This window comes from Ranitomeya imitator, chromosome 5 (genome assembly GCF_032444005.1).
Source record: "Ranitomeya imitator isolate aRanImi1 chromosome 5, aRanImi1.pri, whole genome shotgun sequence".
Taxonomy (NCBI): domain Eukaryota; kingdom Metazoa; phylum Chordata; class Amphibia; order Anura; family Dendrobatidae; genus Ranitomeya; species Ranitomeya imitator.
In genome coordinates, this window is record NC_091286.1 from 177,996,858 (window position 1) to 178,024,133 (window position 27,276).

A 27,276-nucleotide genomic window follows, 5' to 3' on the forward strand; every position below is an offset into this window, starting at 1 on the left:
GTAGAGCTATCAGTTAAAGAATCCTATCCGTTAAAGAATGTCAGAATCTTCTCGGACAATCAAGTTACAGTGGCCTATATCAGTCACCAAGGTGGGACCCTATCTGAGGCTCTGATGGAAGTAACGGAACACCTTTTTCAGACAGCAGAAAACATCTTCTATCTTTGACAGCACTTCACATCAAAGGAAAAGACAACGCCACAGCAGATTTTCTAAGCCGCAACATGTTGAAACAGGGAGAGTGGTGTCTGAATGGAGCTGTCTTCAGCCAGATTGTCCGCCTGTGGGGTCAACCAGACATATACCTTTTTGCCACCAAAAGAACAGAAAAGTAAAACAATTCTGTTCTCTCAACCCGAGGGAGAAAACCCTTGTGGTGGACACCTTCCTACAGAAGTGGGATTTGAATCTGACCTACGCCTTTTCCTCGTTGTTGCTGTTGCCTCTAGTAGTAAGGAAAATCAGAGAAGACAATGTGAGGATTATATTAATTGCCCCATTTTGGCCCAGGAAGGCTTGGCTTTCATGGTTGAGGACAATGTCAGTCTGCGACCCCTGGGTACTTCCCGATCTTCCAGATCTTCTTGTCCTGGGTCCAGTCAATCACCCACAGGTAACAGGGCTCCATCTGACGGCGTGGAGTTTGAAAGGGCATTATTAAAGAATAAAGAATTCTCCCCCAATCTGATAGATACACTTCTAAAAAGTAGAAAATCAGTTACAACCAAGATCTACTCTAAAACCTGGAGACGATCTCTAGCTACTTATGACCTTAAAGCCAAAAAAGGGATACCTATAGGGCAGATTCTTGCAAAAAGGCCTTGAATTAGGTCTGGCTACTAGTACCCTGAAAGTACAAGTCTCGGCCCTTGGTGCATTATTTAATTATGACATCGCAAGAAATTATTTGATATCCCGATTTATTAAAGTGGTTGGCAGATCTAGGCCCATACACAGTGTTTTGTGTGTCCCATGGGACTTGAATTTAGTCCTTACGGCTATGACGGAGCCTCCATTTGAACCTATATCTGCCTCAATTAAAATCCTATGCCTCAAGGTAGCTTTTTTAGTGGCTATCACATCGGCCTGTAGAATAAGCGATATTCAGGCGCTCTCTAGAATTTCCCCTTACATACAGGTTTTGGACGACAGGGTAGTGCTTAGGCCAGATCCGGCCTACTTGCCCAAGTTTGCCGCAAACTTCCTCCCTAATCCCACTAACCAAAAGGAGGAAAAACTACACACCTTAGTTGTGAGAAGATGTCTTTTAGAATACCTTTCTGTCACTAATCCTTGGAAAAAAAACAATGCTTTATTCATATCTTTTAACGGTGCTAGGAAGGGCTTTAAGGTACCGTCACACTAAACGATATCGCTAGCGATCCGTGACGTTGCAGCGTCCTGGATAGCGATATCGTTCAGTTTGACACACAGCAGCGATCAGAATCCTGCTGTGATGTCGTTGTTCGCTGCAGAAAGTCCAGCACTTTATTTCGTCGCTGGACTTCCTGCTGACATCGCTGAATCGGCGTGTGTGACACCGATTCAGCGATGTCTTCACTGGTAACCAGGGTAAACATCGGGTTACTAAGGGCAGTAGTAACCCGATGTTTACCCTGGTTACCATCCTAAAAGTAAAAAAAAACAAACGCTTCATACTTACTTTCAGCTGTCTGTCCTCCGGCGCTGTGCTTTCCTGCGCTGACTGTGAGCACAGCGGCCGGAAAGCAGAGCGGTGACGTCACCGCTCTGCTTTCCGGCCGCTGTGCTCACAGTCAGTGCAGGAAAGCACAGCGCCGAGGACAGACAGCTGAATGTAAGTATGAAGCGTTTGTTTTTTTTTACTTTTAGGATGGTAACCAGGGTAAACATCGGGTTACTAAGCGCGGCCCTGCGCTTAGTAACCCGATGTTTACCCTGGTTACCGGCATAGTTGGTCGCTGGAGAGCGGTCTGTGTGACAGCTCTCCAGCGACCAAACAGCGACGCTGCAGCGATCGGCATCGTTGTCGGTATCGCTGCAGCGTCGTTTAGTGTGACGGTACCTTAAGGGTTTCAAAATGTACATTAGCAAGATGGATTAGGGAGGCTATCTCTCTAGCTTACACAGCAGGTGGCGGTTCGGCTCTACAGAACTTAAAGACGCATTCTACCCGGGCAAAGGCAACCTCTTGGGCACAGAGATCTGGAGCTTCCATCGACTAGATATGTAAGGCGGCTACATGGTCATCCCCTTGCACCTTTTTTAACAATTATAGGCTAGACGTGAATGCTTTCTCTGAGCTCACCTTTGGGTTAAGGGTGCTGCAAGCTGTAGTCCCTCCCTAAGCTAGTTTACATCTCTGTAATTCTCTTGTGGTGATGTCATGGGAGTCCAAATAAAGCATTAAGTTACTTACCGGTAACGGCCCATGGCAGCACCCTTAGTTCCCTCCCTTAAAAGTATGGGTGCGCACTTCTTCCGCTTATAAGTTTCACATAGGGTGTATTATTAAAGTTGTACATATATATTTTGTGCCATTAACCATAGAGGTCCTCCTGTAATCCAACTGATGTATGGGAGAGGTGCCGCCCTTTTGCATCTGTAGGTTTCCTGTTACTGAAGGGCGGATCCCATCTTTCGTGGTGCTGTCATGGGCCTCTGAAAAATACTGTTACCAGTAAGGTCCGTATATACTCGAGTATAAGCCGACCCGAGTATAAACCGACCCCCTAATTTTGCCACAAAAAAATGGGAAAACTTATTGTCTCGAGTATAAGCCTAGGGTAGGAAATGCAGCAGCTACTGGTAAATTTAAAAAATAAAAATAGATGCTCCATACCGTTCATTATTGCCCTATAGATGCTCCATATACAATTGTGCTATATAGAATGCTCTGCACCGTTCATTATGGCCCCATAGATGCTCCATAGAAAGCTGTGCCATATATATATTGCTCTGCACCGTTGATTATGGCCCCATAGATGCTCCTTATAAAGCTGTGCCATATAGAATGCTGCTGCTGGTGCTGCAATAAAAAAATCAATCACATACTCACCTCTCTTGCTCAGGATGCCAGCGCTTTCAATATTTACCTGCTCCTCGTGCGGCTCCGTCTCCAGCACTGACGCTCAGCAGAGGGCGCACACTGACTACGTCACCGCGCCCTCTAACCTGAGCGTCACAGCTAGAGGACGCTGGAGACGGAGCCGCACGGAGCGAGGAGCAGGTAAATATCGCACAGCGCTCCCCGTATACTTACCTGCTCCTGGCGCGGTCCCTGCAGTCCCTGGCTTTCCCGGCGCTACAGCTTCTTCCTGTAATTGAGCGGTCACAGTTACCGATCATTTACAGTAATAAATATGCGGCTCCTCCCCTATGGGAGGTGGAGCCGCATATTCATTTCTGTAATGAGCGGTGCCATGTGACCACTCAGTACAGGAAGAATCTGCAGAGCCAGGGACTGCAGGGACCGGGCCAGGAGCAGGTAAGTATAATTACACAGCCCCCACTCCCCTTCCCCTGCCGACCTCCCGGTATATGACTCGAGTATAAGCCGAGAGGGGGACTTTCAGCCCAAAAAAATGGGCTGAAAATCTCGGCTTATACTCGTGTATATACGGTAACTTAATTCTTTCTTCACTTGCAGGTTGGACCGGGGGCTTATCTACAGTATTATAGAATGCTGTCAATACAGTGCCTTGTGGAAAGTTTTCGGCCCCCTGGAACTTTTCAACCTTTTCCCACATATCATGCTTCAAACATAAAGCTACCAAATGTAAATTTTTGGTGAAGAATCAACAACAATTGGAACACAATTGTGAAGTTGAGTGAAATTTATTGGTTATTTAAAATTTTTGTGGAAATTCAAAAACTGAAAAGTGGGGCGTGCAATATTATTCATCCCCTTTATTTTCAGTGCAGCAAACTCACTACAGAAGTTGATTGTGGATCTCTGAATGGTCCAATGTTGTCCTAAATGCCTAATGATGATAAATATAATCCACCTGTGTGTAATCAAGTCTCAAATGTACCTGCTCTGTGATTGTCTCAGGGTTCTGTTTGAAGCACAGAGAGCATCATGAAGACCAAGGAACACAACAGGCAGGTCCGTGATACTGTTGTGGAGAAGTTTAAAGCTGGATTTGGATACAAAATGATTTCCAAAACTTTAAACATCCCAAAGGAGCACTGTGCAAGCAATCATATTAAAATGGAAGGCGTATCATACCACTGCAAGTCTACCAAGACCCAGCCATCCCTCTAGACTTTCATCTCAATCAAGGAGAAGACTGATCAGAGATGCAGCCAAGAGGCCCATGATCACTCTAAATGAACTGCAGATATCTACAGCTGAGGTGGGACAGTCTGTCCATAGGACAACAGTCAGTCGTACACTGCACAAATCTGGCCTTTATGGAAGAGTGGCAAGAAGAAAGTCATTTCTCAAAGAAATTCATGAAAAGTGTCTTTTATAGTTTGCAACAAGTCACCTGGGGGAGACACCAAACATGTGGAAGAAAGGTGCTCTGGTCAGATGAAACCAAAATCGAACTTTTTGACAACAATGCCAAACAATATGTTTGGTGTAAAGGCAACACAGCTCATCACCCTGAACACACCATCCCCACTGTCAAGCATGGTGGTGGCAGCATCATGGTTAGGGCCTGCTTTTCTTCAGCTGGGACAGGGAAGATGGTTAAAATTGATGGGAAGATGGATGGAGCCAAATACAGGACCATTCTTGAAGAAAGCCTGTTGGAGTCTGCAAAAGACCTGGGACTGGGATGGAGATTTGTCTTCCGACAAGACAATGGTCCCAAACATAAAGCAAAATCTACAATGGAATGGTTCACAAATAAAGGTATCCAGGTGTTAGAATGGCCAAGTCAAAGTCCAGACTGCAATCCAATCCAGAATCTGTGGAAAGAGCAGAAAACTGCTGTTCACAAACGATCTCCATCAAACCTCACTGACCTCGACCTGTTTGCCAAGGAAGAATGGGCAAGAATTTCAGTCTCTCGATTTACAAAACTGATACATACCCCAAGAGACTTGCAGCTGTGATCGCAGCAAAAGGTGGCGCAACAAAGTATTAAGTTAAAGTTGCCGAATAATATTGCACGCCCCACTTTTCAGTTTTTGAATTTCCACAAAAATTTAAAATAACCAATAAATTTCATTCAACTTCACAATTGTGCTCCACTTGTTGTTGATTCTTCACCAAAAATTAACATTTGGTATCTTTGTTTGAAGCATGATATGTGGAAAGAGGTTGAAAAGTTCCAGGTGGCCGAATACTATTACAAGGCACCAGTGGCGTAACTCGAACGATATGGGCCCCGATGCGAACTTTCAAATGGGCCCCCCCCAACCATGCAAAAATATTTTCCACCCAAATTCAGATTTTCCCTATTCATTTCGCACACTATAGCTTTATTGCAAAGTTGTATAGTGTGACCTCAGTGGCGTAAGTATCCGGTGCCCCATCCTGGTATACATCTGTCCCCCATACTGCCATTGTTCCATATCAGTATAATGCACCCCCATAGTACTCCTTATAATATAATGCACCCCCATTGTCCTCTATATAATATACTGCAAAGTTCATAGTCATCTATATAGTATAATACACTCTCCATAGTCATCCATATAGTATAATACACTCCTCAGTCCTCCATATAGTATAATACACTCCTCATTGTCCTCCATATATTAAAATACACTCCTCATAGTGCTCCATATAGTGTAATACACTGCTCAGTCCTCCATATTGTATACTACACTCCTCAGTCCTCCATATAGTATACTACACTGCTCATAGTGCTCCATATAGTATAATGCACCCCTCATAGTCCTCCATGTAGTATAATACACTCCTCAGTCCTCCATATAGTATTATACACTCCTCATAGTCCTCCATATATTAAAATACACTGCTCAGTCCTCCATATAGTATTATACACTCCTCATAGTGCTCCATAAAGTATAATGCACCGCCATCGTCATCCAAGTCGTACAATTCACTTCTCATAGTATAATGCACCCCATAATATTTCATATATTATAATGTATTCCCCATAGTCTTCGATACAGTATAACGCAGCCCACATATAGTATAATGCAGCCACCCCACAGAGTATAATGCAGCCATCCCACAAAAGTATAATGGAGCCCCACCATACAATATAATGTAACCCCCCATAGAATATAATGCAGCCCCCCTCATAGTATAATGCAGCCCCTCCATACAGGTGCAATGAGAAAGACACGGGCAAATGGTGACTATGGGGCAGGGGAGAATGACACAAAGGGGCTAGGGGAGAGAGGCACAATGGTGACACGGGGGCTAGGGAGCAAGGAAGACAGGAACAAGGGGACACATGCGGGCTAGGAGGCAGGGGAGAAGGGCACAAGGGGACTAGTGGGCAAGGGAGACTGACACAAGGGGACACACGGGGACAAGGGACACAAGCACAAGGGGACAAAGGAGACAGGCACAAGGGGACACACAGGGACTAGTGGGCAAGGGAGACTTGACACAAGGCTACACACGGGAACAAGGGACACAAGCACAAGGGGACTCATGGGGACCAGGAAGAAGAGGAGAAGGGCACAAGGGGACACTCGGGGACTAGGGGCAAGAGAGACAGGCGCAAGAGGACACAAGGGGAATCCGAGGGCAGAGTAGATAGGGACGCAAGTAGACGGAGTTGCAAGGAGACAGGGGAAGACGGGGAGACTTGCGAGCAGGGAAGAAGGGGGTACAGGGATTATGAGGACAGGGTAGATGGGGAACACACGGTGAGAAAGGGAACAGGGGGGACTTGAGAGCAGGGCAGATGGGTCACATGGGGACAAGGGTCTGGGAATGCATGGGGGGAGCAGGAGGACTCACGGCATGGGAGATGGGGAGCATTGGGGTACCAGGGGAGGAGTTACAAGGCGCATACGGGGGCCTGGAGGAGCACAATGACTTGAACCTGGGGACCTACGAGGACATGGGGCACGGGAGAGCAGGGAGGAAACGGGGCTGGTGTCACAGGGGGCCGGGGATGCTGGGGGCCGAAGACGTACGGGCAGCAGACACACCTCACTGCCGCTGGTTCCGTACACCTCCATGTTCATCCCTGGACACTCAACATGGCTGAGTGGCTGCGGCATGTCCCTCCTATAGGCGGATCGGTCCACGTGCCCCCCACCAGATCCGGAGCCGAATGTTCCTCAGACCCAGCAGCCACTACAGGCTCTACCAATATGGTGGCCGCCATCACCTGTGCAGATGCTGCACTGCCTGGGTCCTGCAGAGAGCGGGTGCGCGATGAAGTGATGTCATCACGCACCTGCAGTGTCAGAGGCAGAGGGGAATGATGGTAGAGGGAGCGTTAGCTGATGCTCTCTCCTCCATCATTGCTTTGAACTCTACTGGCGTCATAGACGCCAGTATAGTTCAATGCGGCGGCGGGGGGAGCCGGGTGCCCTGTCGAGCCCCTGACCTGCCAGGCCCAGTCAAAGCGGCGACCACTGCGACCGTGGTAGTTACGCCCCTGCCTCACACACATACACACATACTACAGATCACACACACACACACTACAGATCACACACACACGTACTACAGATCACACACGTACACACTACAGATCACACACACACGTACACACTACAGATCACACACACTACAGATCACACACACACGTACTACAGATCACACACACACACTACAGATCACACACACATGTACTCACTACAGAACACACACACACACTACAGATCACACACTACAGGTCACACACAGACACACATACACGATACCAGCTCATACACACATCTCACACTCTCCTCTCTGGTAAAGGGGTGGCTGATGTAAACTTGCAGCTCCTCAGCCTCTCCTGCTTACACAGCTCCGTCCTGTCCGCACCTCCCCCCTGCTCTCGCCTTCTGTCCCAGGGCTGCAGAGCAGGAGACGTTGTCTCACCGTGCTGACCGGAGCTGCTTCCTTTCATTCACATGCCCTGGCTGCCCCCTCCCCCTAGATACACCTCTGACTGTTGCCGTGAGGAGAAATCTCCTGCACTGCAACATGGTGTCGGGTGCCTCTGACCTTCCGGGCCCCTGACCCGCCGGGCCCGGTTGTAGTGGCGACCGCTGCGACCGTGGTAATTACGCCCCTGCAAGGCACTGTAAGCCCTGAAAGGCAGTGGCCGCACCTTATAGCGGCAAAATCTGCTGACAGGTTTCCTTTAAATAGTGCTAAAATCCTGCCTGGCTGTAGATACAGGGAGAGAATGAACATATATCTTCCCTGCATTGTCCCATTGATTGTAAGCTAGCAGTTGGTCACCGCTCATTTTACATTGATTGCACTGTAATCACTCCCCAGTAATTTGATTGACAGCTAGCTCTGCAGCTATACACTGCTGAGCGAGCTGTCGTTTAAAGGGCTGTAGAGTGATTTCAGATTAGTTATTGTATAGTGAGTGATGACCTATTCTTATCCCTTATGACTCAAAACAAGTGGCTACAGGGAGGATATAAGGAGATTTCTCAGTGTATCTTCTCTTCCAGTAAGTTTGCAATGCAGTGTGTTATCATTATTTACCTGCAGATTGCCCTATATTTTAAGGTAAATATGGTTTTGGACATGACCATTTTCCTATAAGGTCACCTTTCGGCCTAAAACATAGAGGTTACACGCGCAGGAACATTTATCAAGGCATGCAGAATCCCTGTGACTTTTCGGCAGAGCTGTTGATAAAGTGTATGCTTCCATTATGGTGTCCGTCCAATACAGCACTATGACAACCATAAACTCTCCTAGCAATGCTTCTAATACAGAATGCATCTGTAACTAATAATGAAGAATTCATCAAAACATTTTTAGAGCCACACAACGTTACAGTAATGTGTTATAGCGTTCTGTGGGTACTGTGTCATGGAGGTTGTGAAATGGGGCTATGTGCATGGGATGGGATATGGAGGTGATTTCATGTACATTTATTAGAAAATGTAGATGCATGTTCATTTTTAAGGTGCAAGCTACAAATGACCCGTGGTCAAGCTGGAATCCACCAAAGCCTTCTGCAACTAGTAGTTCAAGTGATCCTTGGGGTACAAGCCAGCAAAACACTGCATCAAATAACTGGGATTCTGCATTTGGTCATCCACAAGCCTACCAGGGTCCAGGTGAGAAGAATGTGAATCCGTGTTTTTAAGGCACATTTAAATAATATTATAACAAAATTGCTTTATATCTATCGCAATAACATGGGGCAAATTAACACATAGTATAACTTTCTTCTGAGTAGATCACTACTTTTACTTCAACTTCCTTCATTCTTCTCGCCAAAATAATGGAACCTGACAGACCACATTAAAAGACAGTGGTGTCTGTCATCTTATGGATTTATACACTGTCATTTTAATTTTTGTTCTTTTATGACTGAACACAAAACAAAAATTAATAAAGCAGATGTTAGCTCAGCCTTTAAGTGGGGATCATTTTTGCTGTCTTGGTGCTCATGTCTATATACTGTATGTGTATATATATATATATATATATATATATATATATATATATATATATATATATATATATATATACAGGTCCTTATCAAAAAATTAGCATATAGTGTTAAATTTCATTATTTACCATAATGTAATGATTACAATTAAACTTTCATATATTATAGATTCATTATCCACCAACTGAAATTTGTCAGGTCTTTTATTGTTTTAATACTGATGATTTTGGCATACAACTCCTGATAACCCAAAAAACCTGTCTCAATAAATTAGCATATTTCACCCATCCAATCAAATAAAAGTGTTTTTTAATAACAAACAAAAAAACCATCAAATAATAATGTTCAGTTATGCACTCAATACTTGGTCGGGAATCCTTTGGCAGAAATGACTGCTTCAATGCGGCGTGGCATGGAGGCAATCAGCCTGTGACACTGCTGAGATGTTATGGAGGCCCAGGATGCTTCAATAGCGGCCTTAAGCTCATCCAGAGTGTTGGGTCTTGCGTGTCTCAACTTTCTCTTCACAATATCCCACAGATTCTCTATGGGGTTCAGGTCAGGAGAGTTGGCAGGCCAATTGAGCACAGTAATACCATGGTCAGTAAACCATTTACCAGTGGTTTTGGCACTGTGAGCAGGTGCCAGGTCGTGCTGAAAAATGAAATCTTCATCTCCATAAAGCATTTTAGCCGATGGAAGCATGAAGTGCTCCAAAATCTCCTGATAGCTAGCTGCATTGACCCTGCCCTTGATGAAACACAGTGGACCAACACCAGCAGCTGACATGGCACCCCACACCATCACTGACTGTGGGTACTTGACACTGGAATTCAGGCATTTTGGCATCTCCTTCTCCCCAGTCTTCCTCCAGACTCTGGCACCTTGATTTCCGAATGACATGCAAAATTTGCTTTCATCAGAAAAAAGTACTTGGGACCACTTAGCAACAGTCCAGTGCTGCTTCTCTGTAGCCCAGGTCAGGCGCCTCTGCCGCTGTTTATGGTTCAAAAGTGGCTTTACCTGGGGAATGCGGCACCTGTAGCCCATTTCCTGCACACGCCTGTGCACGGTGGCTCTGGATGTTTCCACACCAGACTCAGTCCACTGCTTCCTCAGGTTCCCCAAGGTCTGGAATCGGTCCTTCTCCACAATCTTCCTCAGGGTCCGGTCTCCTCTTCTCGTTGTACAGCGTTTTCTGCCACATTGTTTCCTTCCAACAGACTTACCATTGAGGTGCCTTGATACAGCACTCTGGGAACAGCCTATTTGTTGAGAAATTTCTTTCTGGGTCTTACCCTCTTGCTTGAGGGTGTCAATGATGGCCTTCTTGACATCTGCCAGGTCGCTAGTCTTACCCATGATGGGGGTTTTGAGTAATGAACCAGGCAGGGAGTTTATAAAAGCCTCAGGTATCTTTTGCATGTGTTTAGAGTTAATTAGTTGATTCAGAAGATTAGGGTAATAGGTCGTTTAGAGAACCTTTTCTTGATATGCTAATTTATTGAGACAGGTTTTTTGGGTTATCAGGAGTTGTATGCCAAAATCATCAGTATTAAAACAATAAAAGACCTGACAAATTTCAGTTGGTGGATAATGAATCTATAATATATGAAAGTTTAATTGTAATCATTACATTATGGTAAATAATGAAATTTAACACTATATGCTAATTATTTGAGAAGGACCTGTATATATATATATATATATATATATATATATATATATATATATATATATATATATATATATATATATATATATATATATATATATATATATATAGATCACAAAAATAGGCAGCACTCCATATTCCTAAAGGCAATATGCAGGTGTTTATTGAGCCCACATCTCCATGCAACGTTTCGGCTACAACTGAGCCTTTCTCAAGCTTGAAAAAAAGGCTCAGTTGTAGCCGAAACGTTGCATGGAGATGTGGGCTCAATAAACACCTGCATATTGCCTTTAAGAATATGGAGTGCTGCCTGCTTTTGTGATCTATCTGGATTTATAACAACCATTGGACGGGTTGTTTGGGCTTTGCACCCGAAGATAAGTATAGGATCTGTGCTGTTCCATTTTTTTCTAATATATATATATATATATATATATATATATATATATATATATATATATATATATATATATATATATATATATATATATATATATATATATATATATATATATATATATATATATATATATATATATATAAAGAAAAATGAGTGCAGCACAACGCTCACCAATGGGTGCCAGGCCTCCTAGAAAAGACCGTCCTCATGTCCATCCAAGTAATATGCTAGGCAAAAAACGGAAGGCAGCACTCCAATAGGTAATGAAGGTGAAAAAAGCTGTGAAGTTTATTTCAGACCCACATCTCGCGACGTTTCGGCTCGCTCTGAGCCTTTCTCAAGGCTTGAGAAAGGCTCAGAGCGAGCCGAAACGTCGCGAGATGTGGGTCTGAAATAAACTTCACAGCTTTTTTCACCTTCATTACCTATTGGAGTGCTGCCTTCCGTTTTTTGCCTAATATATATATATATATATATATATATATATATATATATATATATATATATATATATATATATATATATATATATATATATATATATATATAAAAATATATATATATAAAAATATATATATATATATATATATATACTAGCTATTGAACCCGTTCTACGCCCGGGTGGCTAGCATCTATATTGGTATATGGTCTCCATCCTGGTATGTGCTGCTCCATCCTGCGTCCCCATCCTGTCATGAGCTGCTCCATCCTGCATCCCCATCCTGACATGTGCTGCACCCATCCTGCACCCCCATTCTGACATGTGCTGCTCTCATCCTGCACCCCCATTCTGACATGTGCTGCTCCGTCCTGCGTCCCCATCCTGTCATGTGCTGCACCCATCCTGCGCCCCCATTCTGTCATGTGCTGCTTCCATCCTGCGCCCCCATTGTGACATGTGCTGCTCCCATCCTGCGCCCCCATTCTGACATGTTCTGCACCCATCCTGCGCCTCCATTCTGTCATTTGCTGCTCCCATCCTGTCATATGCTACTCCCATTCTGTGCCCCCGTTCTGTCATGTGCTGCTTCCATCCTGTGCCCCCGTTCTTTCATGTGCTGCTCCCATCCTGCGCCCCCGTTCTTTCATGTGCTGCTCCCATCCTGCGCCCCTGTTCTGTCATGTGCTGCTGCCATCCTGCGGCCCCGTTCTGTCATGTGCTGCTCCCATCTTGCGCCCGTTTTGTCATGTGCTGCTGCCATTCTGCGCCCGTTCTGTCATGTGCTGTTCCCATCCTGCGCCCCCGTTCTGTCATGTGCTGCTCCCATCCTGTGCCCCCGTTCTTTCATGTGCTGCTCCCATCCTGCACCCCTGTTCTGTCATGTGCTGCTCCCATCCTGCGCCCATTCTGTCATGTGCTGCTGCCATCCTGCGCCCCCGTTCTGTCATGTGCTGCTGCCATCCTGCGCCCCCGTTCTGTCATATGCTGCTCCCATCCTGCTCCCCTGTTCTGTCATGTACTGCTCCCATCCTGCGCCCGTTCTGTCATGTGCTGCTGCCATCCTGCGCCCCCGTCCTGTCATGTGCTGCTCCCATCCTGCGCCCGTTCTGTCATGTGCTGCTGCCATCCTGCGCCCCTGTTCTGTCATGTGCTGCTCCCATCTTGCGCCCCCATTCTGTCATGTGCTGCTGCCATCCTGCTCCCCCGTTCTGTCATGTGCTGCTACCATCCTGCGCCCGTTCTGTCATGTGCTGCTGCTATCCTGCGCCTGTTCTGTCTTGTGCTGCTGCCATCCTGCGCCCGTTCTGTCATGTGCTGCTGCAGAAAAGTTACTGGATTTCAAAGTATGTTATATTTTGCATCATATGCTAGAAAAAATAATGCTCTGGAGTATCCTGGGCTCCCACAGGTACCAAATATAACCATCATGGATTTGCAAAGCAATAAATACTTGGCACTCAGGAGATTATTTTGCATGATCAGCAGTGAACAACTCGTTTATTTAGTGCATCCAGCTCAAACATTAAACGTTTTCGGTCTATTCAAATGACCTTCATCAGAAACAGTTATAGGATTGCTGGAAGCCACGAGGAGTGAATGTGGGCCCACAGGGGTGTCAACAATAGGCAAGGTCCGGGAGAAGAGGGCGCCTTGAAGAGTCTGGAAATGCGGGAGCAGGGCGCTGTAGAAAGGCGAGAAGCTCGCAATGGCAAAAGCGCTGGGTCCTCCAATGGCACCGGCGCCGTGTAGCTAGAGTCGCGTACTCCCGGGACTGCAGCAGCTGTTTTTGCCATTGCGAGCTTCTCGCCTTTCTACAGCGCCCTGCTCCCGCATTTCCAGACTCTTCAAGGCGCCCTCTTCTCCCGGACCTTGCCTATTGTTGGCACCCCTGTGGGCCCACATTCACTCCTCGTGGCTTCCAGCAATCCTATAACTGTTTCTGATGAAGGTCTTTTGATTAGACCGAAAACGTTTAATTTTTGAGCTGGATGCACTAAATAAACGAGTTGTTCACTTCTGATCATGCAAAATAATCTCCTGAGTGCCAAGTATTTATTGCTTTGATTTGACGGGTTGGAAACCTAACTTGCGCACCTCCAAGAAGCCAAGAGTGCCGTGCTTAAAATTGCATAATGGATTTGCTTCAGATGTCAGTTCCCCCCAGTTTCTCTTGATTTGTGTTAGGCTAGGTTCTCATTGCGTTAGGGCAATCCGTTTAGCGCTAAGCGCTAGCGGATTGCGCTAACGCAATGTCTTTTTAGGGGTCACGTTAAACGTTCCCGTTAGCGCAGATCCCCGATCTGCGAGAGCGGGGAACGGACCTCGGGCGCGCCTCGGACACTGCAAGCAGCGTCCGAGACGCGCCACAAAAGAACGGCACATCGCCATTTTCAGCACGCGCTAGCAATGCGCTTTAGCGTTGCTGGCAATGGGAACGCTAACGGACGCGTTGCACGGCGGTAATTTCGCCATGCAACGCTGTCCGTTAGCGCTCACCCGAAAACGAAATAAGAACCTAGCCAAATAGATCTTGTTTTTGAAACATTTTGAGGTTCGATAGGGCTAGGAACCTATACAGGATCATTTTATACAGGGCAGGGTTTCTCCTTAGGAAGGAGAATTGAGGCCTACTGTAAGGTTTACAGCATTTTCCTAGGTTCCATAAAAGAAATTGTCCCATCTGGGATATTTATGACAAATTCACTGGATAAGCCATACATGTTTAGCATATGGAGGTTCCATATTTACCTAAGGAACAGAGCTACTTTGTGCCGCTGTCAGTAGAGAGATGGCTGGGATCGCCTTTGATTTTTGTAGGAGTTTGGAAACTGCCACACTTTTGCCCTGCAGTTTTCAGAACTCCCATAAAAATGATGCAAAGAGCACCTCATGTTCTCTCCATTCATTGTGATGGGGTAGGGTACTGTACTTGAGATAGCTATGGGTCCTAGCAACTTTTCTTTGTTGAACATTTGTGGATATGCTATGAACATGCAAAATGTGAATAACTCTTCAAATTAGATTTGCATTAGAGTAGAGTATGTTATCATCAGTAGATTATGGGGACAAGCAAATAGGAGTGCCCAAAGAATATGGCAAGCAAATAGAATGTGATGTTCCCATAAGAGGAGCACATAGAGAACTTCTGTGTCTGTATGTCATGTAGAGATACAAAATATCTGTCATGCAAATACAAAATAGTTATTTTGTCTTACTACATGATTTAAATTTAATATATTTATATTCTTATTTTTATTAGGAGCTGTTGATGATGATGAGTGGGATGATGACTGGGATGAGCCAAAATCCTTTCCCCCCGGTTACCTTGGCTACAAAGATTCAGAAGGCTCAGAAGCAGGAGCAGCCCAAAGAGGATCAGGGAAGCAAAGCTCTATGAAGATACCTCTTAACAAGTACATGACTTTTTTCAAAAGACATTGAGTAGATAATATATGACTTATACTAAACTCCATGAACTACGATTAGAGCTGAATTGTGAACCAGAAGCACAGTGTCAGTGAACACATCATTACTTATGCTGTAATAGGGAACATTTCCCTGCCACAATTTTTCATTATTTTTTTTTAGATTTCACATTAAATTGTGCCTCTTTTTTGCTGTGACTACCATACTGTTTAGCCTGCTCAGATGTGGCTCCACTCCAATAACCTATTTATTGGAAATTTTTCTCCATAATGAAGGTTCACTTTAGCTTCTTTTATCAGCATGTTGGTTTTAGGTTCAGTTTTGGGTTGATAACATACAACACTCATCACAAAATGACTTGTAAGGAGCAAATGTTCGTAGTACAAATGAGGTTATGCATTTGTATAATCAAGTATCAGTAGAACCAAACAAAACAAAACGACAGAACAGGTGTCACTTATGATCCAGCGAAGGTGTAAGACCAACATATGCGTACCAAATTTAGGCTGAATATCAAATTAGAATAAACCTTTTGAAATCAAAATAGGAATAATAAGTTTATATACTGAGGCTGAGATAGGGGAGGAGACTCTGTCACACTAGTATAAATGGGAATCATTTCTTAGGCTATCCAAAACACCGAAGAATACAAAAGAAAAATTTAAGTCAGACAATGCTCTGATTTTGTCCAATCCAGTTGGACCAAGGGGACCAGATCTTTAGGAAATGGTCGTGAGAGAGTGTATCCCAGCTTGTCAATTCTTTCAGATGAAAAATATCCCTAACCTTCTCAATCCAATTCCCCAGGGATGGTGGGGTTGTTTGCTTCCATTTCAATGCAATTACCGTATTTTTTTTTACTCTTTTACATTGACCCAGAATGGGACATCACTGTATTGTGACAGATCACTGATCTGATACTCTGCAAAGCTTCTGCACTGCAGGTCATCGGAGCAGCGTCTGACAGGCAAGGAAGGAGGCGTGTCAGCTCTTGCTTTTAGCAGGCGCTCACAGGCCACCTTCCCTGAAGGATCTTGCGGCCGGTGTCTCCATGGAGACCATCAGCACAACGTGATCGCATTGTGTTGTTCTGAAGGAGGGACATGGGGAGCCCCCCTCCCTCTGCGATCTCCTCTGTCACTGTCACTATTGACAGGCAGCATCAGAGGGGTTAAAACGTTAACAATCGGTGCTAGCACCGATTGTGGGTGTTGCTGCAGGATGTCAGCTCTAACACAGAGCTGACACCCGCTCCCGATTGCAGAGGTGCTCAGCGTGAGCCCCCACAATCATAGCACCGTACAGGTACGCTGCATGTCGGGAAGGGGTTAAAGGCATAAAAATGTAAAGTTTGTAAATTGTGACATTTTCACATTTTTTTTGGGGTGGGGGCCAAATTTTTAATATTTTCATAAATATACGCAAATCATATTGACCAAATTTTAACACTAGCATGTAGTACAATATGTCATTAAAAAAGTCTCAGAATCGCTGAGAATACGTTGAAGCGTTCCAGATATATTACCATAAAGTGACACTGGTCAGACTTAAAAAAATTAGGCCGGGACATTAAGGTCAAAATTGGCTATTTCACTAAAGGGTTAATTGCTTTGATTTGTATATTTTTGTTTTTCTTGTATGTAATACTATTTTCATTTTATTTTTTTTAATATAAAAATTCAGTTATAAAAAAGCCCAATTACACATCTTGGCCTTCTATCAATGGGGTTAGGTTGCCTGGGGAATATTCTTCCCCGCTTAATGCAATGGGATACTTAAATCATCAAGATCCTCTGCTGGCAGCTCCCTTTACAGTTGCCGTCTAATGATGTTACTTAGGCTAGTTTCACATTTGCGTTAGAATCCGCAGCGTTTAATCCGCATCCGCAAGTGCTGGAAAAAACGCATAGAAAAACGTACAAACGTGGCATTTTTTTTTTACGCAATCAGGAACACGTTTGTACGCTTTTCTATGTGTTTTTGTCTGCGTTTGCGTTTTTTGTGCGCATGGTGACAAATTTTACAGGAGAAAAATCTAGATAACCAGACACCGCCAATGGGACTACAGAGGGCGTGTATTATGGGATCTCTATATATAGACCCTAGGACTGCTGAAATCTTAACAGTGTGCTACTGTATCCTGTGTCATGATGGATTTAAGCACCAAGCTGTTTCTTGCCTGTGCGTTTGCTTGGGAGCAAGACAGAAATCGCGAAAGATGTAGAAAGAGACGGCGTAGGCGTTTTTGGAGACACCCCATTATTGAATTACGTGGGGCCTATCAGACGCTGTATGGCGAGCTTAATGAGAACCCTGACAAATTCCCAGAATACACAAGGATGTCGCAAGACTCGTTCCGGGATTTGCTTGCTCATGTTCAAGGAGCCATACGGAGACAGGACACCCAGCTCCGTAGAGCCATTCCACCCGAGGAACATCTGCTGGTTACATTAAGGTACGTAAGAAATGTAAACCAATGCCAGTGCTAATTTTGGGTGTTCTGACATGTTTTTTTTTTGTTTGGTATTTTCCTTTATGTCTTTAGCATAACCACACCATAAATAGAATTGATTGTAATTTTTCTTTATTATTTATTTTCTTCCAGATTTGATTGTAATTTTTCTTTATTATTTATTTTCTTCCAGATTTCTGGCAACCGGAGAGAGTTTATCATCCCTCCATTTCCAATACCGGCTTGGAATATCCACCCTGTTAGGAATAGTTGCGGACACCTGCCGGGCTTTGTGGAATGTACTCCAGGATGAGTTTATACCCCTACCCACCTTTGACATGTGGATTGGAATTGCGGAAAAATTCTGGAGTGTGTGTGATTTCCCCAACTCTTTGGGAGCGGTGGATGGAAAAAACATCCGCATTATCAAAGCAGCCAGAACAGGATCGGAGTACTTCAACTATAAAAAATATTTTTCTGTTGTGCTCATGGCAATAGCCGATGCGGACTGTCGCTTCATCGCCGTGGACATTGGAGCTTTTGGCCGTGGCAACGATTCCCAGACTTTCAAGAACTCGAATATGGGCTGCCGTGTGTATGGCAAAAATTTTAATTTTCCACGGCCACAACCTCTCCCCAACACTCAAGGTCCACCAATGCCATTTGTTATGGTTGGGGATGAGGCCTTTCAGATGTGCGAAAACCTACTGAAGCCATATTCCAGTCGTAACTTGAACCACACTGAAAGGATCTTTAACTACAGACTGACCAGGGCACGAAGAACTGTGGAGTGTACTTTTGGGATTCTAGTCTCAAAATGGCGCATTCTTGCATCAGCCATAAATCTAAAAATGGAGACAGTCGACGAGGTGGTCAAAGCCTGGGTGGTTCTGCACAATTATATTATGGCTAAGGAGCGGCCCAACATTGAACTGGATGAACCAGTTGCATACCCACTGCCCGATTACCAGCATCACCCGCTGCGGTCAACAGCTGAAGTTGGCCACATGCGGGACCAATTTGCTGCCTTTTTTGATTCGGATATTGGACGTGTGTCATGGCAGGACAATGTTGTGTAAATGTCCTGTTGTTATTTTATCTGTAACAGGTTATTTTCTTACATGTTACTAATGTTTCTTGTTAATAAACTTTTTTTGGTGTCTTGACCTTGTCTCATATGTATTTCCTCTATTAACCGAGGTTGTCCTCACACTAGCAGTATTTGGTCTGTATTTATTATCGGTATTTGTAATCCAACACCAGGAGTGGGTGATAAAGGCTGAGGTGCTAGATATGCTAATATTATACTTTTCCTCTAATTGTTCCACTCCTTGTTTTGGCTTACAAATACTAGAATAAAATATTCACCACATACTGCTAGTATGACGGCAGCCATGTTGTTTTAGTGATAAGGTTGTTGATGTCATTGCGTCCTGATTTTGTTCTGCTATGCAGTATCCATTGGACACAGACTGAAGAGACAATGGCTGTCATACAAAACAGATCTATACTCATCAAGTCAGGAGTCAGAAATAATGAATTCATGGTGCACATATAACAGCCTCATGAATTAACTATTTCTGACACATGTGCAGGTGAGTATAGATATGCCGTGTATGACTGCCATCGTCCCTTCAGTTTGTGTGAAATAGATTATGTACACAGAAGAGAAAAAGGAGGCTATACAATGCACTTCTCTACTCACCAGGTCAGGCGTCCCAACTAATGAGTTTTTGGACACCTGACCTGTAGAGTATAGTTTTGCATTGTATTGCCCCCATTTTCTCTTCAGTCTGCAATACTAGTCACAGACTAAGCAGAATGAAGAGATTAAGGAGAAAATACAAGTATACATTTTTTGGTCCACCTCATAGCTCTTTACTAAAGACACACAAAGTCTTGTACATGCTAACTACTGGAGCTATGATGTGACCAAAATATAAAGTGTGTGGTGCAGTGTTTTATTTGGCGCACAGTGTGTGTGTTGCCAGAGGCGAAAGACACAATAAACCAAACATAATTGGGGGCAAAAAACTTGTATTTATTTTTTAACATCCAAAATATTTATTTAACTGCGCCTGGTTGGGGTAGAGTGATGGAAACGGGGGGGTGAAGCAGTGAGGCCTGGCTAAGTGTGGACGACGCAGGGGTGGCAGGAGAAGGGGCAATGAAACTTGTGGGGTCTGGTAGTTCGGGGTTAGAGCTTGACACATGAGAGGCCTGAGACGCACTGGAAGGGTGAGACAAACCTGACATAACAGACACACTGGGAGGTGAGGGGTAAGGCATACTAAGAGTCCATTTTTTAAAAATGTTTTCTCCATTTCTGGGATTGCCGGGTTCTGGTAAGCCTCGGTGGGCTCATATGTTGTGGCATAGTCGTGGTTGATGACCCGTATGCTCGTAGAGCGTGCAGCCATGCCAGAGTCCATAGTGCTCGTAGAGCGTGCAGCCATGCCAGAGTCCATAGCGCTTGTAGAGCAGAAGGCCATGCCAGGGTCCTGCTGCTGCATCGTGGTGGAGACGGTACGGAAGGCCATGCCAGGGTCCTGCTGCTGCATTTGGAGGTCGGCTTTTAATTGGTCAAGGCTTTTGGTGACCTCCTGGATACGTGTATTCATGTGGCTAAGGGAAATATCCATTCGGTCACCCAAAGCCTTGAGTCCTTTGTGAAAAACCAAGCTCAAGTGCAAAAACTCGGGCACGAGCAACCTGTCTGATGCCCTCTGCTGCTGCCGGGAGGAGCCCCCCAAAAAAGGGGCAGGGGCAGATGACTGGGAAAGAGGAAGACCTGATGGACCAGCTTCCTGGTCTCCAGTTACTGTGGCAGACCCACTTGCTGCAGCGCTGCTGGTTGGCTGGGATGGGTCCGTGGCTGTCTGATGAACGACTGCTCCAGAACCTGGGCCAACAGTACTGCTCCATGTGCTGTGAAAAAAGGAAAAAAAAATAATAACAGAAATTAACCATACACCAACTCCTGTGGAATGGAAACATACAGATTATGGCAATACAGCACAACCTAATGCACGGGAGAAATACTTACGTTCTCTGGGCAAGGACCGGTCTTAAAAATGCTAGAATGCCATGGTATTTGTACTTTCGGATCCTTGCTCCTGAACCACTGGGAACACAGCTCTCTTGACGCAGGTCCTTGTTGAAGCGGTGCTTCATCGAACGCCAATGTGTTTTGACTTTCTGCACTGTTGAAAAAACTAAAATTCATGGTTACACAATGTACTTTTGGCCATGCTCACACAACTGTGTGTGATGAGAGAAACTCCTGAGCTTTTCTCTCACCACACACAGTTGTGTGAGCACGGCCAAGGTCACTGCCGCTTCACACTGCATAGCAATACTTAAAAAATGCACTTCGGACCCGAACACTACATACTCACATTCTGATGTCTGTCACGTCCCCCGGCGTCCACAGGGTTAAAACTGCTTTCGGCAGGAGCGCTGCAAATGCAAGCGCTCCGGCCGACAGCTTCCCTGCACTGACTGTGTCAGTGCCGGCCGTAAAGCAGAGCACAGCGGTGACGTCACCGCTGTGCTCTGCTTTATGGCCGGCACTGACAGTCAGTGCAGGGAAGCTCTCGGCCGGAGCGCGTGCATTTGCAGCGCTCCTGCCGAAAGCAGTTTTAACCCTTTGGACGCCGGAGGAAGTGACAGACATCAGAATGTGAGTATGTAGTGTTTTTTTTTTTTTTAACTTTTACAATGGTAACCAGGGTAAATATCGGGTTACTAAGCGCGGCCTTGCGCTTAGTAACCTGATATTTACCCTGGTTACAAGTGAACACATCGCTGGATCGGCGTCAAACACGCCGATCCAGCGATGACAGTGGGTGATCAGCGACCAAAAAATGTCCTGATCATTCCCCACGACCAACGATCTCCCAGCAGGGGCCTGATCGTTGATCGCTGTCACACAATAACGAGATCGTTAGCGGGATCGTTGCTACGTCACCAAAAGCGTGACGTTGCAACGATATCCTTAACGATATCGTTATGTGTGAAGGTGCCTTAAAGTGAGGATACAGTAAACAGTCAGCCTGGTATATATACGCGCTGCCGCCTTGCCACCTGACTGTGAGTCCGCTGCTCCTGCCCAGCCTCTGCCGCAGTAGAAGAAGAACTCTAAAAAAAAAAAAAAAAAAAAGGGAAAAAAAAATTGTCATATGTGTAGATGTGACAGTGAATACTTACCAATCTTATGAGGTGAGTACTCACTTCACTGACATGTTCGGCTTCAGAAGGCCCAGGACGTTGCTCCTCATCAGAAGAAGAAGACATTCTGATGCATGCAGAAAGAAAGAAATGGAAGATATTAGGACATGTAGAGACAGAAAGTAGAAAATACAGGCATTGGCTTTGATATACTCACATTGTTCAGAGTCTTTTTTCCTCCAAGTTGCTTTCCTCTGTGTGGTCTGCTTCCCAGTCTGCTGTGTAGTGACCTGGCAATCCCCACTCCCTCCCTTTATCCCTTTGTATGTGGGGGGTGGCTAATCAGTGTGTAGACAAGTTTTTCTCTGGTTCAACGCATGTGTTCACGAACACAAGCAAACGCTTGTGCTTGCGGCAACATGCGTTCACATAGACAGCAATGCGTTTTTTTTGCGCATTTGTGCCGCTAACAACCGCATACGTTTCTAGGCAGCTAATTGACGCCTACAAAATGAATACATGTAGCGTTCACCGCACCAAACTGCAGATGACGAAATGACGCATGCATCGTCAAACGCAATCAAACGCAGACACTTGCGTTTATAATGTTAAATATAGGAATACACAACACATGCGGATTACTGCGGATGGAACGCTGCAGACACAACTGCATATGGGAAACCGGCCTTATGTGTTCAATGGTAAACAAGTCTGCAGATGATGCAAGCCTTGGTAGCTCTTTTATGCTATGCAGGCCGCTCACAGTAATATGAGCAACATGCAGCCATATTGTAAGTGTGTGTATTATTTTATGGGGTTTAAACTCCGTATTAAATAATTGTTGAGGAGTGTATGAACAGTATGCAGTAAGCTCATCATTTCCTTCTTATGTTGACTTGTGGCCACCAATATTATTTATTTTAGCTTGATGCCTATGTTTTGTATTGCTGTTTTAGAAAAAAGATACAGTATATTGCAAATTTGACTGTATTTATAGTTTTAAAAACAAAATGGACGGAAATGATGTTCAAGCATGGACATTAAATGCGGGAAATTCATGAAACTCTCTTTAAAGGGAAGGTGCCATCAAAAAATGTTTTTTTCTAGGGGTTGAAAAAATGTAAAGAATTAATGTTTAAGCCACGAGGGTGGTTTGCACGTTAATGACCAGGCCAATTTTTACATTTCTGACCACTGTCCCTTTATGAGGTTATAACTCTGGAACGCTTCAAAGGATCTCGGTGATTCTGACATTGTTTTCTCGAGACATCATGTACTTCATGATAGTGGTAAAATTTCTTTGATATTACCTGCGTTTATTTGTGAAACAACGGAAATTTGGTGAAAATTTTGAAAATTTCGCAATTTTCCAACTTTGAATTTTTATGCCCTTAAATCACAGAGATATGTCACACAAAATACTTAATAAATAACATTTCCCACATGTCTACTTTACATCAGCACAATTTTGGAAACAAATTTTTTTTTTGTTAGGGAGTTATAAGGGTTAAAAGTTGACCTGCAATTTCTCATTTTTACAACATCATTTTTTTTAGGGACCACATCTCATTTGAAGTCATTTTGAGGGGTCTATATGATAGAAAATAACCAAGTGTGACACCATTTTAAAAACTGCATCCCTCAAGGTGCTCAAAACCACATTCAAGATTATTAACCATTCTGGTGCTTCACAGGAATTTTTGGAATGTTTAAAAAAAATGAACATTTCATTTTTTTTCACAAAACATTTAGTCAGCTCCAATTTGTTTCATTTTACCAAGGGTAACAGGACAAATTGGACCATAAAAATTGTTGTACAATTCGTCCTAAGTGCCGTGATACCCCATATGTGGGGGTAAACCACTGTTTGGGCGTATGGCAGAGCTCGGAAGGGAAGGAGTGCCATTTGACTTTTCAATGCAAAATTGGCTGGAATTGAGATGGGGCGCCATGTTGCATTTGGAGAGCCACTGATGTGCCTAAACATTGAAACCCCCCCACAAGTGACACCATTTTGGAAAGTAGACCCCCTAAGGAACTTATGTAGATGTGTGGTGAGCACTTTGACCCAAAAAATGCTTCACAGAAGTTTATAATGTGGAGCAGTAAAAATAAAAAATATTTTTTCACAAAAATGAATTTTTCGCCCCCAATTTTTTATTTTTCCAAGGGTACTAGAAAGAAATTGTACCCCAAAAGTTGTTGAGCAATTTGTCCTGAGTACGCTGATACCCCATATGTGGGGGTAAACCACTGTTTGGGTGCATGGCAGAGCTCGGAACGGAAGGAGCGCCATTTGACTTTTCAATGCAAAATTAGCTGAAATCAAGATGGGAAGCCATGTTGCACTTGGAGAGCTCCTAATGTGCCTAAACATTGAAACCCCCCACAAGTGACACCATTTTGGAAAGTAGACCCCCTAAGGATCTTATCTAGATGTGTTTTGGGAGCTTTGAACCCCCAAGTGTTTCTCTACAGTTTGATGCAGAGCCGTGAAAATAAAAAATATTTTTTTTCCACAAAAATTATTTTTGCCCCCAGTTTTGTATTTTCCCAAGGGTACCAGGAGAAATTGGACCAGAAAAGTTGTTGTCCAATTTGTCCTGAGTAAGCTGATACCCTATTTGTGGGGGGGAACCACCGTTTGGGCGCATGGCAGAGCTTGGAAGGGAAGGAGAGCCATTTGGAATGCAGACTTACATGGATTGGTCTGCAGGCATAACGTTGCATTTGCAGAGCCCCTGATGTACCTAAACAGTAGAAACCCCCCACAAGTGACCCCATATTGGAACCTAGACCCCCCAGGGAACTTATCTATTTGTGTTGTGAGAACTTTGAACCTCCAAGTATTTCACTACAGTTTATAACGCAGAGCCGTGAAAATAAACATTTTTTTCCTTCAAAAATGTTTTTTTAGCCCCTCAAATTTTTATTTTCCCAATGGTAACAAGACAAAATGGACCCCAAAAGTTGTTCTCCAATTTGTCCTGAGTACGCTGATACCCCATATGTGGGGGACCACCGTTTGGGAGCATGGCAGAGCTCGGAAGGGAAGGAGCGCCATTTGGAATGCAGACTTAGGTGGATTAATCTGCAGGCGTCACATTGCATTTGCAGAGCCCCTGTTGTACCTAAACAGTAGAAACCCCCCACAAGTGACCCCATATTGGAACCTAGACCGCTCCCCAAGGAACTTATCTAGATGTGTTGTGAGAACTTTGAACCCCCAAGTATTTCACTACAGTTTTTAACGCATAGCCGTGAAAATAAAAAATAATTTTTTTCCTACAATAATGGTTTTTTAGCCCCCCAAATTTTTATTTTCCCAAGGTTAACAAGAGAAATTGGACCCCAGAAGTTGTTGTCCAATTTGTCCTGAGTACGCTGATACCCCATATGTTGGGGTAAACCCCTGTTTGGGCGCACAGCTCGGAAATTGAGCACTGTTTTACTTTTTCAACGCAGAATTGGCTGGAATTGAGATTGGACGCCATGTCGCGTTTGGAGAGCCCCGATGTGCCTAAACAGTGGAAACCCCCAGTTCTAACTGAAACCCTAACCCAAACACACCCCTAACCCTAATCCCAACCACACCTCTAACCCCAACTCCAACACACCCCTAATCCCAACCATAGCCCTAACCACACCCCTAACCCTGACACACTCCTAATCCTAATCCCAACCGTAAATGTAATCCAAACCCTAACCCTAGCCCTAACCCTAATGGGAAAATGGAAATAAATACATTTTTTAAAAAAAATAAATTTATTTTTCCCTAACTAAGGGGGTGATGAAGGGGTTTTTGATTTACTTGTATAGCGGGTTTTTTAGCGGATTTTTATGATTTTATTGCAAAAAATATTTTTTGGCGTTACCACATTTTGAGAGCATTAATTTTTCCACATTTTGGTCCACAGAGTCATGTGAGGTCTTGTTTTTTGCGGGACGAGTTGACGTTTTAATTGGTAACATCTTCGGGCACGTGACATTTTTTGATCGCTTTTTATTCCGTTTTTTGTGAGGCAGAATGGCCAAAAAACAGCTATTCATGAATTTCTATTTTTTGGTTGGCGTTTATACCGTTCCGCGTTGGGTAAAATGAATAAAGCAGTTTAATTCTTCGGGTCAGTACAATTACAGTGATACCTCAATTATATTATTTTTTTATGTTTTGGCGCTTTTATACGATAAAAACTATTTTATAGAAAAAATAATTATTTTTGCATCTCTTTATTCTGAGGACTATAACTTTTTTATTTTTTCGCTGATGATGCTCTATGGTGGCTCGTTTTTTGCGGAACAAGATGACGTTTTCAGCGGTACCATGGTTATTTATATCAGTCTTTTTGATCGCGTGCTATTCCACTTTTTGTTCGGCGGTATGATAATAAAGCGTTGTTTTTTCCTCGTTTTTTTTTTTTTACCGTGTTCACTGAAGGGGTTAACTAGTGGGACAGCTTCATAGGTTGGGTCGTTACGGACGCAGCGATACTAAATCTGTGCACTTTTATTGTTTTTTTAATTTAGATAAAGGAATGTATTTATTAGAACAATGTATATTTTTTTAATAATTATTTATTTAGGTTTTTTTTTTTTGTTTTTTTTTTACACATGTAAAATTGTTTTTTTTTTTAACTTTGCCCCAGGGAAGGACATCACAGTAAAGTGACAGATCGCTGTTCTGACACTTTGCTGTGCACTGTGTCAGATCAGCGATCTGACATGCACAGCAGGGATGCTTCTCGGCGCCTGCTCAGACCAGGCACTGGTAAGCCACCTCCCTGCAGGACCCTGATGCTGCCCCGCGGCCATTTTGGATCCGGGGCCTGCATGGAGAGGAAGGTAGGAGACCTTCGGAGCAACGCGATCACATCGCTTTGCTCCGAGGGTCTCAGGGAAGCACTCAGGGAGCCCCCTCCCTGCGCGATGCTTCCCTATACCGCCGGAACACTGCGATCATGTTTTATCGCACTGTGCCGGGGGTTAATGTGCCGGGGGCGGTCCGTGACCACTCCTGGCACATAGTGCCGGATGTCAGCTGCGATAGTCAGCTGACACCCGGGCCGCGATCGGTCGCGCTCCCCCCGTGAGCGCAGCTGATCGCGCTGGACGTACTATCTCGTCACTGTAAATTAAGTCGCAGGTCACCATGATGGAATAGTACGTCCAATGGGATTAAGGGGTTAAATTTTCTTAAAAATTATTATAA

General features: G+C 44.3%; 1 protein-coding gene across 5 annotated transcripts in view; it reads left to right on the plus strand.

The window, feature by feature from the left end:
• SNX9 (sorting nexin 9) overlaps positions 1–27,276 on the plus strand; it is a 547,796-nt gene that overhangs the window by 316,745 nt on the left and 203,775 nt on the right. For all 5 annotated transcript variants that reach the window (XM_069769362.1, XM_069769364.1, XM_069769363.1 and 2 more), the window contains 2 exons: positions 9,012–9,165; positions 15,279–15,432. In XM_069769362.1, coding sequence (XP_069625463.1) covers positions 9,012–9,165; positions 15,279–15,432 — 308 coding nt within the window. The remainder of the gene's footprint in view (positions 1–9,011; positions 9,166–15,278; positions 15,433–27,276) is intronic.